The 18,776-nt window shown below is 39.0% G+C and overlaps 1 protein-coding gene across 1 annotated transcript; it reads left to right on the top strand.

Moving 5' to 3' along the window:
• The first annotated feature begins 8,664 nt into the window (after positions 1-8,664).
• Positions 8,665-17,116, top strand: LOC117077786 (acyl-coenzyme A synthetase ACSM6, mitochondrial-like). Its single transcript, XM_033201403.1, is given in 6 exon segments — positions 8,665-8,867; positions 12,063-12,207; positions 13,460-13,497; positions 13,499-13,616; positions 14,747-14,829; positions 16,984-17,116. Coding segments are annotated over 6 exon segments (663 nt in total). The 5' UTR covers positions 8,665-8,721.
• The last annotated feature ends 1,660 nt before the right edge of the window (positions 17,117-18,776 follow it).

Here is an 18,776-nt window from a genome sequence, read left to right on the forward strand (position 1 = left end):
ACAGAATGGTACACTTAAAAATTATAGCCCAAATGCCTTTCAAATGTTATTGGATAAGCAAATTGTGGCACATCCATAGAATGGAATACTACTCAACAGTAATAGTAAACTATTTGATACACGCAACACTTAGAACAATCTCAAAGGCATTATGCCGAGTGAGAGAAGTCCATCTCAAGTGATCACACTCTGTGTTATTCCAGTTTTGTAATTATTCTTGAAGTGACAAAATTATACTGATTAAAAAGATATTGCTAGGTTCCAAATGTTAGTGTTGGAGGGAGAGTTTGGCTATAAAAAAGGAGCAACCAGAACAGTCTTTGTTGTGATAAAACACTTCTATATCATGACTGTGATGATGGTTACACAAATATGTACAAATGACATCTCATACACATATATACCATAAGAAAGTAAATATAGGAATGTGAAATCAGAATAAGGCCTGTAAGTGAATTGATGGTATGGTGCCATTATAGATTTTCTGACTTTTATAAAACACCAAGATTATGTGTCATGGTTATGTTATATTTTGGGGAAGTTGGGTGAAGGGTGAAAGGTACAAGTGAATTCTCTGTATTATTTTTGCAAATTCCTGTGAGTCTTACATTTTTTCAAGATAAATAACATATAAACATAAGAAAGGAAGCAAGATTGCAAAATATTTGTTAAAATATACTTGATGATGCTCTTCAGTAAAGAGGAGGTAATGTCTTTATCAAGGAAAACAGCAATAACTTGGACCTATAAATACCTATACAAGTTATTGCAACACTGTTAGCTTCAGGAAATGAAGCTCTAATTCCATTGTGACTACATTGTACATGCAATAATTTTTGGAATGCATAGTACTACCTGATAGGGAGAGTGATAAAAAAAAATCTGGTCTAATGTAACTAAATTTCATTTTGGGTTTCATATGGACAATTATTAGTCAAAATTCAGAATCCATCTAGTTTTTACATTTTGTTTTCAGGAGATGACTATTAACCAAAAAATCTACAGTAGGCAGCTTGGAAAATGACAGCAACATCAGAAGCCCCTTTGAGACTAGATGGATGCCTTACCCATTGGGAAGGGTTTTGACACTTGGCCGGCCTCCCTTCCTATCTCCCTTTCATTGGCGTCTATTCCTGAAAAAGCTGCCAATCAGAACCAGCTATTACCTGGCATATGGGAGGCAAAAGGCCTGTCTCAGAGACTCACACAACTGACGTCTGAGCAAGGGTGTTGCATTCATTGTTTTTTCCATGGGGAGGCGCCAGTAAATTACTAAGAGACTTCTAAAAAATTTCCTCAGGTATTGTCTCCTGATCAATGTTCACATGATATTTAGTTGATTTTTATAACACAGAAACAACCAAGGAGGGCTATTTTCAATGTAGGCAGTAGTCTGAAGCAGCTCTATGACTCAGACCCAGCCTCTCTTACCTGCAGACCAAAGCCAGTACTGTTCCCCGGGGCCCACACAGTGACCTAGCTGGAGCCCTCCCACAGACCCAGAAGAAGCCATCCCTGTGTGTAACCAGGCTACAGACTTTCAGTGTATGGGTCCTGAAGTGGACCCTAGTCCCAGCACCAGCCCTACTGACCAGATCCTGAAAGCAGTCAAGTTCACCTAGAGACCAAACTGGATTCAGGCCCTCTTGAATTAACAAGCCCACCAACCATAGACCGTGCTTGCAGAACCTGTAGCAACTACATGTCATGACTCCCTCCCCACTCAACTGTGATCCTGGAGGCAATCTCATCAGACTGAGGACCCAAGAGGAGATGGTCTTTGTCAGTCAAAACCAGTCCATAAAGACTGAAAGAGGGGTTGGCTCCTTCAAATGACAGACACCAATAAATGTCTACAGGGATCACAAAAAATGAGGCAAATATAACAGCACCAAAGGAAACAAATGAAACTCCAGTAAACTACTAAAAGAATTTTAAGTCTGTAAATTGCCTAAAAAAGAACTCAAAATAATCATCTTAAACATAATTGTAATTCATGACTTTTAAACAGAATAAAAAACGAAAAATAGATCATCTAAATAGATGCAAAAAAAGCATTTGATAAAATTCAACACCCTTCATGATATATAATACATCATGCCATTCTCTTTTCCAATTTGAATACCTTTTATTTCTTTCTCTTGCCCGATTGTGCTGGCTAAGACTTCCAGTGCCATGTAGGTGAAAGTGGGCATCCTTGGCTTGTTCCAGTACTTAGGAACTGCTTTAAACTTTTCCCTGTTTGGTGTGATGTTGGCTGTGGGTTTTAATATATGGCTTTCATTATTTTGAAGTATGTTCCTCCTCCACCTAATTTTTGAGGATGTACATCATTAGCTTCTTTCTATTACTAGATATTGGCAATGTTTTATTTTAAATGCAGTTGGAGTTTTTTCATACACTTTGCTATGCTCTATAATTTGCTATACTTGAATTTTATCAAACACTTTGCTATGCTGTATGATTAAATGTATTGAGGTAATCAAATGATTTCCATGCTTTATTCTAATAATATAGTGGAGTGTACAAATTTATTTCTTAATAGAGCTATCTTGGTCTTGATATATTCTTTTGTGTATTGATTGCTGAATTAATTTACCAACGTTTTCTTGAGGATTTTCCATTATTTTCATCAGTGTGATTGATCTTTTATTGCCCTTTATTTATGTGTCCATTGTCATATTTATTATCAAAATTATCATTATCACATGATATAAATCGGGAAATGTTCTTTCTTTCATATGTTCCTTAGGAGACTTTGTATAAAATTGAGAGTATTTTATTCTGTAATATTTGGTGAGCCTAGGGTATTTTATTATTGCTTTTGCTGTTTGGGGGAAGTATTTTAAATTACCCACTCATTTATTTTAATGGCTATAGGTCTATTCACAATTTCTGTGTCTTCATGAGTCAAGTTGTTGAGTTATATTTTTCTAATATTTGTTAATTCACTACATTAAAATTTTCAAATGTGTTGTTATCCCTCTGATATATCACTCATACACAAAATGTGAATGAAATATAAATACGTGTGTAAAAATGAGCACCTATAGATCATTACCAAGGTCAAGAACTAGAACACTGCTAGCATTCTCAAAGTTCCCCATGTGCCTCTTCCTGGCATCTTCCACCCTCACTCCTTGAGGTGACCACTATTCTTTTTTAGTAATTACTTCTTTGCTATGCTGTATAATTTTCCAACTACACATGGATCTCTGAAGAAATAGAGTTTCACTTTTCCACGTTCTTAGATATATATGAAAGCTATCAGAAGGTATGCATAATTCTGTGTCTGGCTTCACCTACCCATCATTATAGTTGTAAAAATCATTTTCATTATTGCTGCTTAGCATTCCATTATGATAATAGGCCAAAAATGCATCTATTTATGCCTCTGTTGGTGGACATTTAATATTCAAATTGGACAGTCAATTTCCCATGGTCTGCAATGCCGAATTATCATTAATGAAGTATTTCATATGCAAATGAGTCCATGTCAGCACCATGCCAACTTCACACCTGGTTCTTTCTAAAATGAATCTTCTTTTTCATGAACACTTGAATATTATATAAATTTTGGAATCGGTTTAATTTCCACACACTAAAATATAGAGTTTTTGGATTGCATTGAATATATAGATCAATTTTGGGAGACTGTGCATTTCAAAGCTATAGAAATTTCCAGGCTATTTACATGGACTAGCTCTCCATTTATTTGTTCTCTCTCACTAGAGCAAAATTCCATGGCAGCTATGGTGGTCTGCACTCTGGCAATCCTTCTGTATCAACAGAATCTGTGGACCTCCAAACACAATGTCCTGAATACCCAGCAATACAAAAAAGATCAGCATGAAGCCCACTCTGACAGGATGAGGGAACTACCCATGGGAGCCAGAAAAACCTAGGAACCTGATTGGTACTGGATCTAAAGTTATGCTCATATCCCAGGAACTTGATCTGCATAGTCACTGAGGTCATCAGTCACAGGGTTTTGCCCCTCTATTTACCCACCTCATGCAGCTGTACACTTTCTCCCTTGCTCCTTGCTGCTCATGGCCTTCCTTGGCTGTCTGTCACTTCTAACCCCTCCACCCACCACATATCCCTAACCCCAGAGGAGGGAGATAAACTATAGATAAGAAAGACCTGGCCATTGCCAGCAATAAATAGCTCCCTGTACTGGTATGCTGGACCATCGGGAGATACAAAAGATGTTGTTCCCAGAATCCTAGACAGTGGCAGTGACTGGGTGATCCTGGTGTTTATGGACTGGATGTTTTTGTTCCTCACAAACCCATATGTTGATACCTAGCCCCGTAGTATGAGGATATTAGCTGGTGGAGCCTTGAGAGCTAGTTAGGATCAGATGAGGTCATAATTGTGGAGCCCTCACGGATGGGATTCATGTCCTTATGGGAGTCAAGACAGAGCTTGCTTCCTCTCTCTGCTCTCTGCCATGTGGCAGTACAAGGAGAAGGAAGGAGAAGTAAGGAGAAGTCAGCTGTCTGCAGCCCAGAAGAGGGCCCTCACCAGAACCCGGCCACGCTGGCATCCTGATCTCAGACTTCCAGCTTCCAGAACTGTGAGAAGTACATTTGTTGTTGATAAGCCACTCAGTCGATGGTGTTTTGTTACAGCAGCCCAAGCTTATAAAAACAATGGTGTTCTTAGAAAGGGCGAGGTGTCCGGCCTTCCTCTGGTTCTTTCAGCCAGCAGACCTCCCACTCACCTTGCAGCAACCAGCAGGTACTGATGAGTCCGAGATGCCCTGAGTCTGCTCAAGTAACTTTTCTAGACACTCATGGAAGAGTCCTCACCTTCTCTCACTATGGTTTCTTGTCCACCTGATAGGGCCCACTAGATTCAGAATCCTGAATTTAATGGAATAGTTGCTAACAAAGTAACAGAAGTACAAAATTATGTGAACATTGAAAGTAATTAGTTTTAAATGCCTCATTATTTTATTATTTCAAACACATGGACATTATACAAAAATTGAAAATACAGATTAACACAAAACAAAATCACAGATTATGCATTAATATAATGTTTGCTTTCTGTTCACTTTGTACAGTATGCATAGATTCTGTTTCTAGTCATAAAAACATTAAAATGCTGAGTCTATTGTGTTTTGGTTCATGTCGAGCACCGCAGTGCGTCTTTGCTTTTCTGGTTTTTGTAATCATGAATTCAAATGGCTGAAGCCATAGGGCCCACTGCTCCGGCATTAACGTGCTTTGTAGTTGTCTTGAGTTTTCCCAGGCTGTGACATTTGGAACTTGACAAGTCAGTGTGCCAGACAACAAAGATAACTTATTTGATGAGACTAGTGTTCTTTTCCAAGTAGTTGATATTATACTAGAGTCAACTTCATTTAAAAAGCAGGTGCAACAGTAACTGTGCCTTGAAAATGTAGATCCCATCCCAGTATTAGAGGCAGCAATCTCTATGATAAAGGGATAGGTGGAGCAGAAGATGAGGCCACAGGGAAGGGTCTCTAAGGGACCCTAAAACCTGCCTGATGAATCCAGAGTCCATTCAAAGCTCTCCCTCCTATTTCTTGAAAAGATTGGCCACCAGGGTGTTGAGTTTAGAGAAATAGGTATGAGCCTCATAATCTCAACCCCGTGCCACTCCCAACAGATCTGACATTTACTGTCTGGGCTTGCCATGTGGGGATTGTGCTTACCATGCCTGGCACCCTCTCCACTCACCAGGTGGTGAAGTGCAGCTGAGGCTTGGGATGGGTCATATGTATAAGGGGTGGGGGCAGGTACATTCTGAATAAGGGAACTGTGAGACAACATGCCTCCCCTCAAGCACCTCGATAGGTATTACATAACCTAAGGACATGGGAAGACGTTTTCTTTTGGAAGTTTTACTGGTGATCCACATTTTTAAAAGGAGTATAATTGTCATCAGAAAATACTGTTGACCTTTTGTTCTCTAACAACGACCAAACAACGAGACCAAAATTAAACAAAACAAGCACCTTTCACTATTGTTATTGCACTCAACAGCAGCTTCTCAAACTGGGTCCTCTCAGCCAAAACTGTACACTTGAATCTTCCTTGGAACAATAGCTGTATTTTTGAAAAGTTATATAAATCACATTTTTTTCTTTGGCTATATATTCATTAAACAAATATGTATTTGTCTCCTACTATGTACCAGGTCAAATTCTAAACAAAATGTAATTGTGCTAAAATGTTCTATTAGAAAGAATTCTTGTTTTGGGAAACAAAGTGGACAAAGTCCCCTTTACCTGTAATATTTTATGGTTCTAGTTAAAGTCACCCAAACTGATCCCTTTGATAAAACACAGCCCCTCAAAATTTGTTTATTTGAAAAATTTACATTTTATATATTTTGCTTAATTATGGGATAAATGTCTGTCTAGGTGTTTGTGCACAGTTAGAATAAAATCTTAAGAGGCAGATGGGACATTAGAGGTCTCCTATGTGATCCCACCCAGTGAGTGCTTCCTTCCTACAACTTCCCTGGGAACGGGCATTTAACTTCTGCTGGAACATCACTGGTGATGAGAAGCTCACTACCTCACAAAACATTTTGTTCTAGGATCATTCTCCTCCTTTAAAAAGGTCCTTGCAAATTACAATGATGGTGAAATTACTATTGTGCTGTCAATCATCTGGGTTTACGTGGAAAAATAGTAAAAGGAGTAGTAGCTCACATGGCCTGAAACAAACATGGTACAGGAGAGCTTCAAGAAAGGAAAGCGGGTATTGGGGAAGAAGACCCTGAAGGTCATAGAAAGATCTAGTCTGAGTCCATGGTGGAGCCTGCTATAGACCAGAGGAGGTTCCCATGGTTTCAGAAATCCAGCTGGCAAGCAGGGAAGCCTGTGTGACTGGAGCAGAATGAGAGAGGAAGCAGGAAGAGGCAGCTGAGGGCAGAGAGGGAGGCAGGGGCTGGATTTGCATTTTCTTCTCTAAGTTTGGAGGAAAACATTTGTGTATTTTTCAGCAGGTGATGATTTTTTTTGGCTTTTTGCTTTTAAAATACCATGATTCTATTTGGTCAAATCTCTCAGCATTCCCCCTGCCCTGTCACTTTGTACCTCACTCCAGAAATCCTGGACTACTCATAGTCTCCTGAAAGTACCAGGTGGAAGAAGCCTATCATGGTTCCTTACACTTACCTGCCCATCCGCTTCCCTGTTCCTGTCATTCCTTCCTTTCCCTCCTCGTCTACCTGACAAAACTCTTACTTTGCTGCCAAGTTGGGCTCTACCAACACCTGCTCTGGAAGACTTCCTTTACTCTCTCAAGCCAGTCTGGGTGCTTTGTATCTCCAATACCTCAGGTAGTTACAATTGGTGATTTATGTGAAGTCCTCGAGGGCCAGGGCAGTATTTGCTTCACCTCTGAGTCCCCAGCATCTAACACTGTGTCTGGATCAACTAATTAATCCACTTACAAATCGTCAAACTCTTCTAAAACAATAAAATAAAAATTTGGGAGCAGATATATTCTAAAATATAACTAGTTCATGTTTGGTGATACCATATAGTACATTTTCATTTCTTTTCTGGGTATCTTTTGTGACTATTTTTTCCTGGTAAGATCGTATGAAAATAGCATAGCTCATATTAGCTGTTGCCTGAGTGCATTATAGAGTCTTTTCAGGATCTGTGATAGATGACCACTGACAACTTCTTTAAAAAGTTCCAAGTCAAAACCATCTATGCCATGCTGTAAGGTGTAGAATTTGGGGTTCTGGACAATTGTTTGCTCCAATAGCAATAGCTACAAAATGTAGACTTACAAGAATAACTAAGGAAAGTTACCAGGGCAAGGAGCTGGAGGCCAATAGCAATGTTTATCAATTCATCAGTCAATAGATATTTTAGATTGTTTAGATTGTTTCCACATTTGGGCTACTATGAACAATGACTTTTTTATGGTGCCCAAGAATTTCCATTTGAGAAGCAGAAGTTAAAGGTGGGGTATGTGGGAAAGGCCTGCATTGATTAACTAGATCCTTTTCCAAAATCAGTATGTCTATATTAGGGCGTATAAGCATTGAAAGACAAGCAATGTCATCATCAGTTTCTCTAGAAGTATTCTAGTTCTTCAAGCTTGAAAAGTGAAGAGAAGGCTCTGTTAGAACAGCCTCTGGCACACAGATGTACCCAGCATGTCCCAGTCTCATAGGAGGCCCCCAGTAGGTGTTAGACTGATGCAAAAGAATCTACAGAAACAGCCAAAGGCTGGAAGTTGTTTTTGTTGTTGTTTTTCGTCTCCAGTGCGAATCCAGAAATCCATAGCACAAGCTATTCTCAAGCCAGGAGGAAACAACAAAGAGGAAGTTTCCACAACCCCCTTGCATCATAGTTTCAAAATCAGGCTACATTTCAAGTAACTAGTGGTCTGAAGCCTAACCATATAAATTTAAGACTGCTCCAGGGGAAAGGATAACAGCAGCAGAGCCACTGATCACTGGGTTGTTTCAATGAGCTCAGTCTCCTGCATGCCTCAGTTCTTCCCCAGCCACCATCATGTTGCTGCCCCAATACAGAGGACAAACTTCCAAGAGAGGGGGTATTCCAGAGACCTCATCTGTACATTCCAGAATGTTTGAGGAAATATTCTCTGCTCAAAAGATATATATGAAGCCTTATTTGTGACTTTTTCAGGAATCATCTTTGTGCCTGAGAGTCTCCAGCTGACTGCCAAGGAAATTTGCTATCAATTACACATGTCTAAAGCCCAATACTTTGTGGCCAGTGAGGCTATGTTCCCACTCATGGACTCTGCCATGTTTGACTGCCCTACCTTGAAGACCAAGCTCCTGGTGTCAGATAAGTGCTATGATGGGTGGTTGGATTTCAAGGAGATGATTCAGTAAGTGGACACCGAAAAAGAGAAACTTAAATCAAGAGAATGTCTGATTTTGGAAGACAGAATGTTGTATGAGAAGGTGGTGTGAGTGGTTGTAATGAAAAGCTTAATGGTAATTTCTAGTCCTGAAAAAAAAAAAACAAAAACAGAGTAACTCCCCAACACCACCAACAGAAGAATCCCTGATCTGGCCTACAAGTTCTCAGTCTGAGTGAAAGTCTCATCTTCTGATTCATACTTGAGCATTCATTCTGCGATGGTAAAAAAAATAGGTGATAAAAATATAAACACATATCAAAACATAATAAAAAGCTTATATATAAAAATATATATAATTATATAATGGAATACCATTCAGCCACTAAAAGGAATGAAATTATGTCTTTTGCAGTAAGCTGAATGGAACTGGAGGCCATTATCTTCAGTGAAATAACAGAAATGCAAAGTCAAATACTGCATGTTCTCACTTATAAGTGGGAACTAAATAATGTGTACACACAAATATAGAGTGTAGAATAATAGACACTGGAGACTCGCAAAGGTGGGAGGTTTTGAGAGGGTGAATAATGGGAAATTACTTAATGGGTACAATGTACACTATTTTGGTGATGGTTACACTAAAAGCCCAGATTTCACCATTATGTAACAAAACTACACTTGTATCCCTTAAATTTAAACAAATAATAATAAAAAAAACTCACTGGCACTGGGATATGAGAAAATATATATTAAAACAACAAAATGACGCCATGTTTATCCTCAGGTTAGCCAAATACAGTAGTCTCCCCTTATCTGTGGTTTTGTTTTCTGTGGTTTCAGTTACCTGTGGTCAACCATGGTCCAAAATAGTTGACTACAGTACAATAAGATATTTTGAGAGAGAGAGAGATCACATGCACACAACTTTTATTACAGTATATTGTTGTAATTGTTCTATTTTATTAATTATTGGTTTTAATTTCTTACTGTGCCTAATTTATAAATAAAACTTTATCATAAGTATGCATGTTTAGGAAAAAAGATAGTGTGTTTAGGGTTCAGTACTATTTGTGGTTTCAGGCACTTACTGGGAGTCTTGGAACATATCCCCCAGGTATAAGGTGGGACTTATTACTGTATTAAGTTTGATAATTATAAATTGCGATCTTTAGAGAGTAATATTTTAGTGTTCAGAGATGTAAAAAAAACAAAAAAAAAACAAAAAAACAGTGAACAAGACAGACAAAGCCCCTACCCTCATGGATTTTATATTCTAGACAACAAAATGGACCACAAGAAAACACATAAACGATCAAGGTAATACAGTTTCCAAAAGAAACTCCCAACCAAAACAGGCAAATTAAATAGAGTGATCTTATGTGGAGATGGGGGAATTATTTTAGATTTGGTGGCTTCTTAGGAGAGGACAAGTTGAGACTTGAATACTATAGAGCCAGCCTTTTGAATATCTAGGAATAATATCAGAGAGAATACTAAGGTAGAGGACCTGAGGTGGGAGGAGCTTGACTTGTTTGAGGAACAGAAAGAATACCAGGGTGCCTGAAGTGTGGTGAGTGGAAAAGAGAGTGGGAGGAGAGGAGGCTGAATAGCAAGGGAGAGTGAGATTACAGCGGGTCTTGTAGATCATGTAGGAGTGGTCTGTGGAACGTGGAGGGGAATGACTTGATCTGAGTGACATTTAAAAAACTCCTTCAACTGCTGTCTGAACAATGAGAGACAAGACAGGTAGTAAAGGGAGCTGGTAGAAGGCTATTGCAGTCGTCCAAGTGAGAAGCCGTGTTGTTGTGGACCATGATGGTGGCAGAGGAGACAGGACTGGGAATTTGCAAGGCAAATGAGGAACTCGCCTCAGGCACAAAATATAAAGGGGCACTGAAAAATCCAGTGATCAAGATAAATAATATTTTAATTTTCAAATACATTTAAAAATCAAATTATAAAATAATTTTCATAATTGAAGTTTAAAAATTTGTATATAATTTTACATATTTATTTTATATATGTATATCATCTGTTTATAATTTTATAAATTTTATGTTTTTAATACAGTAATTTAATTTTTTAATTAAAAAAATCATATTGGCAAACTTCTGCTGACAGATCACCTGCTTCTATTTTTATAAATACAATTTTATTGGAAGCAGAGACAAGATTAGGGTGACCAAATAAGGTGAGTCATGCAACTGCCTGGTTGGATTACAGGCTGTGTGAGAACTACACCTTGAAGCTGGCTTGATTGAATCCCATTCCTAAACCATATGGGGAATACTTGACCACTTTGGGAGCATTCATTGTCATGTACTTATTTTAAATTTTGTGGCCAGGCACGGTGGCTCACACCTGTAATCCCAGCACTTTGGGAGGTCAAGGCAGGCGGATCACTTGAGGTCAGAGTTCAAGACCAGCCTGGCCAACATGGTGAAACCTCGTCTCTACTAAAATTATAAAAATTAGCTGGGTGTGGTGGCAGGCCCCTGTAGTCGCAGCTACTTGGGAGGCTGAGGCAGAAGAATTGCTTGAACTCGGGAGGCGGAGGTTACAGTGAGCTGAGAACACACCATTGCACTCCAGCCTGGATGACAGAGCAAGACTCCATCTCAAAAATAAATAAATTAATTAAATTAAATTTGGATATTTTATTATTAATTTTTGACATAGTTTTGATTATTTTGAAAATATTTGATAAAATATTATTATCTTGACTACTGAATTTGCTGGTATCCCTTTAAATATCATGTCTGTCACAAATGTTTCACTTGCTCCACCTTAGTCCCAGCCCTGAGTACAGATAACGAAGAGACACAGACTTGTGACATGTTGTAGAGGTAAAGTTGTCAGAGCTTGCCAATGGTTAGGATGTGGCATAGATAGCTGGGTAGATAAGTAGATAGATAAAGAAAGACTGATAATAAGGATTACTACAGAGTTTTGCCTTGAGCAATTGAGTAAATAGAGGGTATTTTACTGAGAAAAATAAGGCTGAAACATAAAGGCATAATATATTACTTATCCAACAGAAATTAATGCAAAAAAATTAAGGGAAAAAATGGCAGCTGCACCTCTAATAAATCATCCCCCAATATACCAAGATACTAGCTGTTATTTTAAAAAATCAAAGATTACCAAACCAGGAGCCTAGGCTGTAGGTCAGAGAACCTAAATTTAGAACCTTGCTGTTGCATCTTTTGTAATTTATAGAGTTGTACCTCCAAAGCAGACCTTCATGGGGACCAAAAGTCAACATCCAATGGCTATATTCTTCACCAACGGGACAATGGGAGCTTCTAAACTGGCCCAGTATTCCCAGTGTGATTTGGGAATGGAATTCACCCAGGTTTCCAGATATAGTCCTCACACACTCTGTTCAGGCTTGAAAGCTCTTCTCTGGGGTGGTAAAGGGAGAGTTTCATGAGACTAAAACTAAGAAAAGAGTTCATTACTCAAGATTGCAGAAAACATCAATATTGAGAGAAGGAACAAGGCTGAAAGCAGGGTGGGAGGGTGTACACCAAAGGATCAAAAGCAGATTGCTATAGATAAAAAATCTAAGAGTATGTGGAAAAAAGAGGAAGAGCAGTAAATCCATGCAGCTGAGGAGGGATCCAGGATGATTACCCCAAAGACGCACCGTTGGATGTTACTTGTTCTTCAGTGCTACCAGCTCCGGGGTGAATAATTGTGTTGACCACTATATGTAGTAATAAACACAGAGGTAGAGTCACAATTTATGAGGGTTGGGGTTCTAGAGTCAGATTCTAAGATGAAAATCACATGTCATCACACTACCCCTTTAAAAACATTATTTAAGTAGCTCACGAATACTTTTGGGCATGAGTCACTGGGCCAATGTTAATGCCTCTTTCTAGCATCAGTAAAATTGCCACAATTTTACTGGCAATATCCAGGCTTATTACTCAAAGCAACAATGATCAAAACAAGGCTTCTGGAGTTCAGAAGTAAATGCCTCTTTTGGCAATTCAAGGGATGCTGAAACTCATTTCAATCTCTTTGGTTGAATACTCAATTAAGTAATTAATTGGGTGGCATTTGTTTTAGTTTGGCTTGTTTGTGGTTAAGTTTCCCGATCTTACATTCAATTCTGCGTAAGATAAATGGTTGTGTGTTGTGACTCCACACTCAAGTTCTCTTAACAAACTCTACCCAAAGGTCCCTTAGGGGAAATAGGTGTATGTGATGTTCATACTCACTTCAAAGGCTTTGACTCTCACAAGCTATAATGGCCAGTGGATATCAGGTAGAGAATTAGAATAGGAGAAACTATTCTAACTCATTTATTAAATGGTTTAGGGGATCATTCATTTATTCAAATCATTAATTAATTTTATTAATTATACTTCAGAGACACTTCAGAGACCCCTGAAAGCCATGAATCCTAGAAGGCAGTATCATACCAATTAAGTGATACCCACAGAATTTAAGGAGACTCCATTAGCCTCCTGGCCTCATAGCCTTTGTTTGTTTCCATTTGGTTGGTCCTTGTTTCTCTCCACAGGTTAGTGCTTGATAATAGCAAGAATTATTATTGTTGCTAGTACTAACATGAGAAAATCCAAATGGCTTTCCCATTCCTCTTTAGATGGCGGATGGACCTCCAGCCAACAAGTATTTTGTGGTCTAAGTGATGCCTTTGATGGATCTTTATCTCTAAGTACTGCCTTGGGAGCTCAGCTCCAAGGAGCCCGTATGTTTCTGTGTCACATGCCAATTTTCTGTCCTGAGATTGTTCTAAATGTAAGACCAGGTCCTTGTTGTGGGACATGGGGCAAAGGCCAGAAAGAGGTATTAGCAATGGCTCAGTGGCTCATGCCCCAAATGGGGCAAATCAGTAATTAAATCTGGAGTGTGATCTTGACTTAAAGATGCTCTCCCTACTTCTGAGAGCAATGCCCTCTCACTTCTCTAGGGCCTTTGGAATGGGAGGACTTGGCTACTTCAGTTGTATCACTCAAAAGGAAACTTTTTTTTTTTTTTTTTTGAGACAGAGTCTTGCTCTGTCGCCCAGGCTGGAGTGCAATGGCGTCATCTCGGCTCACTGCAACCTCCCACTTCCCGGGTTCAAGCGATTCTCCTGTCTCAGCCTCCAAGTAGCTGGGATTGCAGGTGCCCGCCACCATGCCCAGCTAATTTTCGTATTTTTACTAGAGACAGAGTTTCACCATGTTGGCCAGGCTGGTCTCGAACTCCTGACCTCAGGTCATCCACCCACCTTGGCCTCCCAAAGTGCTGGGGTAACAGGCGTGAGCCACTGTTCCTGGCCTGAAAAGAAACTTTTAAAAGACAATAATGATATTGAAGAAGACAATATTAATATCAGTTACTATTCATTGACTACTCACCAGTACTTCATATGCATTATTTCATTTCATCTCCCCATCAACCCTGTAAGGGAAAAACTGGGTAAACTGAGTCTCATAGAGGATAAGTACCTAGCCCAAGGAATCACAGAGGTGGAATCAGACATTAAGCAATCATGGTCTATTGGACTCCACAGCACAATCTCTAAACTGTTGTGCTAACCTCTTAAGTGCCTCCACAATCCACAATTTTACTGACAGTATCCAGGCTTATTATTCAAAGCAACAAAGATCAAAACAAGTCTTCTAGGATCCAGAAGTAAATGCCTCATTGTGTATCTATTCAGATATCAGTGAATAACATGATAGCTGCTAGGTTCACACAGCTAAAGCTAAATTCTCTCCCAAGGTCTGGAGGGTGAAGAATCACTAAATTTCCAAGACAAAGGGTATGCCCTAGCTGAGTCTCAAAGTTAGTGGCCATCTTCCCTGAACCTTCCCCACCACGGTCTCACTGTCTTTCCCACTTAACGTATAGATTTGGTTTTTTCTTCCTTGTGGTCCCAGGCTCTGTTCAGGTCTTCCACCACCACTCTATCTGCAAATCCACTGATATACCAGGAACTGCTTCAGCACAAGTGTTTCGCCAGGTAAGAGAGGATCTTTCAGGAGAGAGTCCATTTACACTCATGGTATCATAAATAAGATTAGAAACCCTCAATTTGTTGAAGTAGATCCAATCCTATCTTTCATTAACACACCTATCTTGTTGCCATTTATGACAATAACTTTGTTAGAGTGTGGGATATTTTTTTTATTATCTTGTGACTATTCAAGGCCATATCTTCTGGCTCCACAGGAGTCCAGAATATAAAACTAAATTATAATCATAAGGTTGAGTTTGCTTAATCAATTTGTGAATTATACCTCCCTTTAAAAAGATAAACATTAAAGACAAATGCATTACCTGTAAATAAGGTAAATATTAAAAATGAAGACCACCTTCCTTATTGGATGTAAATCCTTTTAGATGTTTTAAAAATAAATTTATATCTATATTTATCTACCTATCTTCATTGCAATATACTGAAATATTGGGAGCAGATTATATAGATGGTATCATACTATATATATCATAGTAAAACCTGCATTTTCACTCCACACTGTTCCTTAGAGCTCTATTTATGATAATATATGCAATCTATTTTAATCATTGCATAGTATTCCTTAGTATGATTTATATGTTAATGAGCCCCAAGTACCTATCAAAGATACTTGAATCTTTTCCAAGCTGCTGAAATAAGAATCTTTGCACATACCCTAGAATTCTCTAGTGTACCCACTGAGAACTGGAATTGCCAATGTTTTGTGGAGTCTGTGCCCAGATTAATCATCACTAAAGATTAATGAGAAATCACAGGTTCCAAAGCATTGTGTCATGCCTTAGAGTTTGCTAAATAATAATTTAACTCTAAATTTTACTTTAGCTGTGTGAGCAAGGACATATACTCTATAAAGGGAGCATTTGTGCTAGCAAACAATAGCAACATATTAAATTACGATGACATAAACAAATGTCTAGTTCATTGGCATTTTACGGAGCAATTTAAAAAAGTTAAAATACAGTATATCTTTATTCATCAACATGCCATCCCATATAAAATGTTCAGATTCTTTCTTTTCTTTCTTTTCTTTCTTTTTTTTTTTTGAGACAGGGACTTGCTGTGTTGCCTGGGCTGCTAAGGTGCTCAAGGGATCCTCCCATCTCAGCCTCCCAAATAACTAAGACTACAGGTGCATGCCACCACACCTGGATTTTTTTTTTTTTTCCATTTTTTCTAGAGACCTGGTCTCACTATGTTGCCTGGTCTTGAACTCCTGGGCTCAAGCAAGTCTCCTACCTCTGCTTCCCAAAATGCTGGGATTACAGGCATGAACCACTGTGCCCAGACTGATTATTTCTTATACTCTTGAAAGAAAAGGACTTAAAATTTTACAAATAGTCAACTCTCACTTGTACCCTAAAATTAACAATAAAAAGGCAATGATAAGATGGTGCCTTTGGAATTAATTCAGAAACAGTTCTCCAGTTCTGATCTTTCTTAGTCTCAAGACCTAACTGGGTGGGCAGGTATTATCTAATACAGATGAGCTACCACATAACAATTAATTGACACTATTGTGTTCAAAATACATAGTCATTCTATCTCTATCTGAGACCATGAAGAGTTTTGCTCTAATCATCTTCCCACACTGGAACCTTCCACCATTACCAAAATAAAATACACATAAAATGAATTGTGGGTTCATCAAAAGTGTTCAGTACTATTCTATGTCTGGGGCCCTATGGAAACTTCTCATAATATCCAGAGACTTTCAGCTCAGTTTGTAAAATTGGTGGCTGTCTCTCCATCCCCAGACTTCAGAAAATTAGTTCTTTCTTTACCTTACCATTGCTGACACATTCTTTATACACAGGTAAGGCTTTTGGGGTGGTAATAGAACTCAGAAGGGTTTCTACTGAAGGCTGGCTTCCTGCCATCAGTTAATACTTATTGATTTACTTTTAACATTAATACTACTTATCCAGAAGCGTAAATGAGTCTTCATAGAGATTGATGTAACTGGGGTGTCTGAATAGATAACTAAAAGACTAGTAATAAGAACGTAAACTACCACTTAATGAGTACCTCCTATATATTTGGCAATATCTGTATCATTTTTGCAAGTTTCTTTCTCACAACAGACCTGCTATTGGTAGAAATATTCACTAAGGCTAAGAACAACTTTTGATGCCTCTGCAGCTACAGATTTAAGAGTCTGAAGCTTTGTGTGGCTGTAGGAGGATCCATCAGCCCTGGGGTGACTGAGGACTGGAAACACATCACTAAATTGAACATCTATGAAGGCTATGGCAAGACAGCAACTGTAGGTTGATGCTGATTCACCATTCAGCCAGAAATCAAACTTGTCCATTCACTATGTACGCACATTCTCAGAGCACTAGCACACACTAGAAATGCAGAACTGGATCTGAAGCACGGGAAAAGGAATTGTTTTAATATAAAAGGACCCCTCCCCGCCTTTCATTGCAAGACAAAGAATTACAAGTACAGATAACTTATAAACTTACAGTTTTCACAGCAGGTAGTTGAGCTAGTTTCCACCTGACAATTCCTGTTTACTCTGTGAAGTATGAGGCAATGTCACCTGATGAGAATGAGAAAATGATGTGATAGAATTCTGAGTGGAGGATGTTTAAAATGATCATTGCTGAATACAGAAGAAAGAGCAGATTGTGAAAATAAAGGAGAAATGGGTAATTATAAGAGCACATTTGAGGTTGCTGAGCATTAATCTTCAAAGTCACTAATCTATGTAGTTGCGTGATTTTCTCCAATATCACTCTAAAACACAGATATATAAGCATTGTGAAAGTGAACAGTTGGATTGAAGCAGGATTAAAGTTGTACCAAGAAGATCCAATAAAAGGGCAATGGGCAAGGGATCTAGTGATATGGAAAGAAAATAGTTAAGATGAAAGACTAAGAAACTAAGCTGACTGGGGAAGGAAAAGAAATCAATAAAGGCAGATAAGTTTTGTGAAGGCAAAGCACTGGGGATGTCAATGGAGCTGGAATGGCTGAAAGTAGTTGTTTTAGGCTGCTTAGGCTGCTGTAACAAAACATCATAGATTGGGTGGCTTAAACAACCAAAATTTATTTCACTCACAGTTGTAGATGCTGGATGTCCAAGATCAGAGTGCCAACATGGTCAGGTTCTGGGGAGGGCCCTCTTCTGCGTTGCAGACTACCAACTTCTGGTGGTATTCTCACATGACACACACACACACACAGAGAGAGAGAGAGAGAGAGACAGGAGAGAGAGAGAGAAAGGAAGAGAGAGAGCAAAAGTCTCTTTCTCTGTTTTGTTGTTGTTACTTTCTTCTTAAGAGTTAGGGTCTTGCCCTATTGCCTAAACTGGAGTGCAGTAATGCAGTCATAGCTCCCTACAGCTTCAAACTCCTGGGCTCAAGTGATTCTCCAACCTCAGCCTCCCAAACAGCTGGGACTACAGGTACACACCATCACACTTGGCTAATTATTTATATTTTTTAGTAGAGACAGGGTGTTACTATGTTGCCCAGGCTGGTCTCAAACTCCTGGCCTCAAGTGATCCTCCTGCCTCAGCCTCCCAGAGTATTTAGGACAGGCATGAGCCCCCACGTCCAGTGTCTCTTCTTATGAGGGAAGGAATCCCATCATGAGGGCATCACTCTCATGACCTCATCTAAAGCCAATTACCTCCCAAAAGCCCCATCTCAAAATACCATCACAGTGAGGAGAAGGGCTTTAGCACACGCATTTGGGAGAGATACAATTTAGTCCATAGCAATAGTGGTCAAAAAGTGAAATACATAGACTTAAGATTTCAGAGGTAGAACATTTGCAGGTGATGCCAACACAAGGGTATAACCACAGGTGGATTAAGTGTCATGACACTCCCTAGAGATCAGGGTCAATAAATGAAGAGACCAGAGGGTAGGACTGGTCATTCATATACGTGTAGGAGGCACTCAGGATGATAGTGGCACATG

Source organism: Trachypithecus francoisi, unplaced genomic scaffold (genome assembly GCF_009764315.1).
Source record: "Trachypithecus francoisi isolate TF-2019V2 unplaced genomic scaffold, Tfra_2.0 Lachesis_group6, whole genome shotgun sequence".
Lineage (NCBI taxonomy): Eukaryota > Metazoa > Chordata > Mammalia > Primates > Cercopithecidae > Trachypithecus > Trachypithecus francoisi.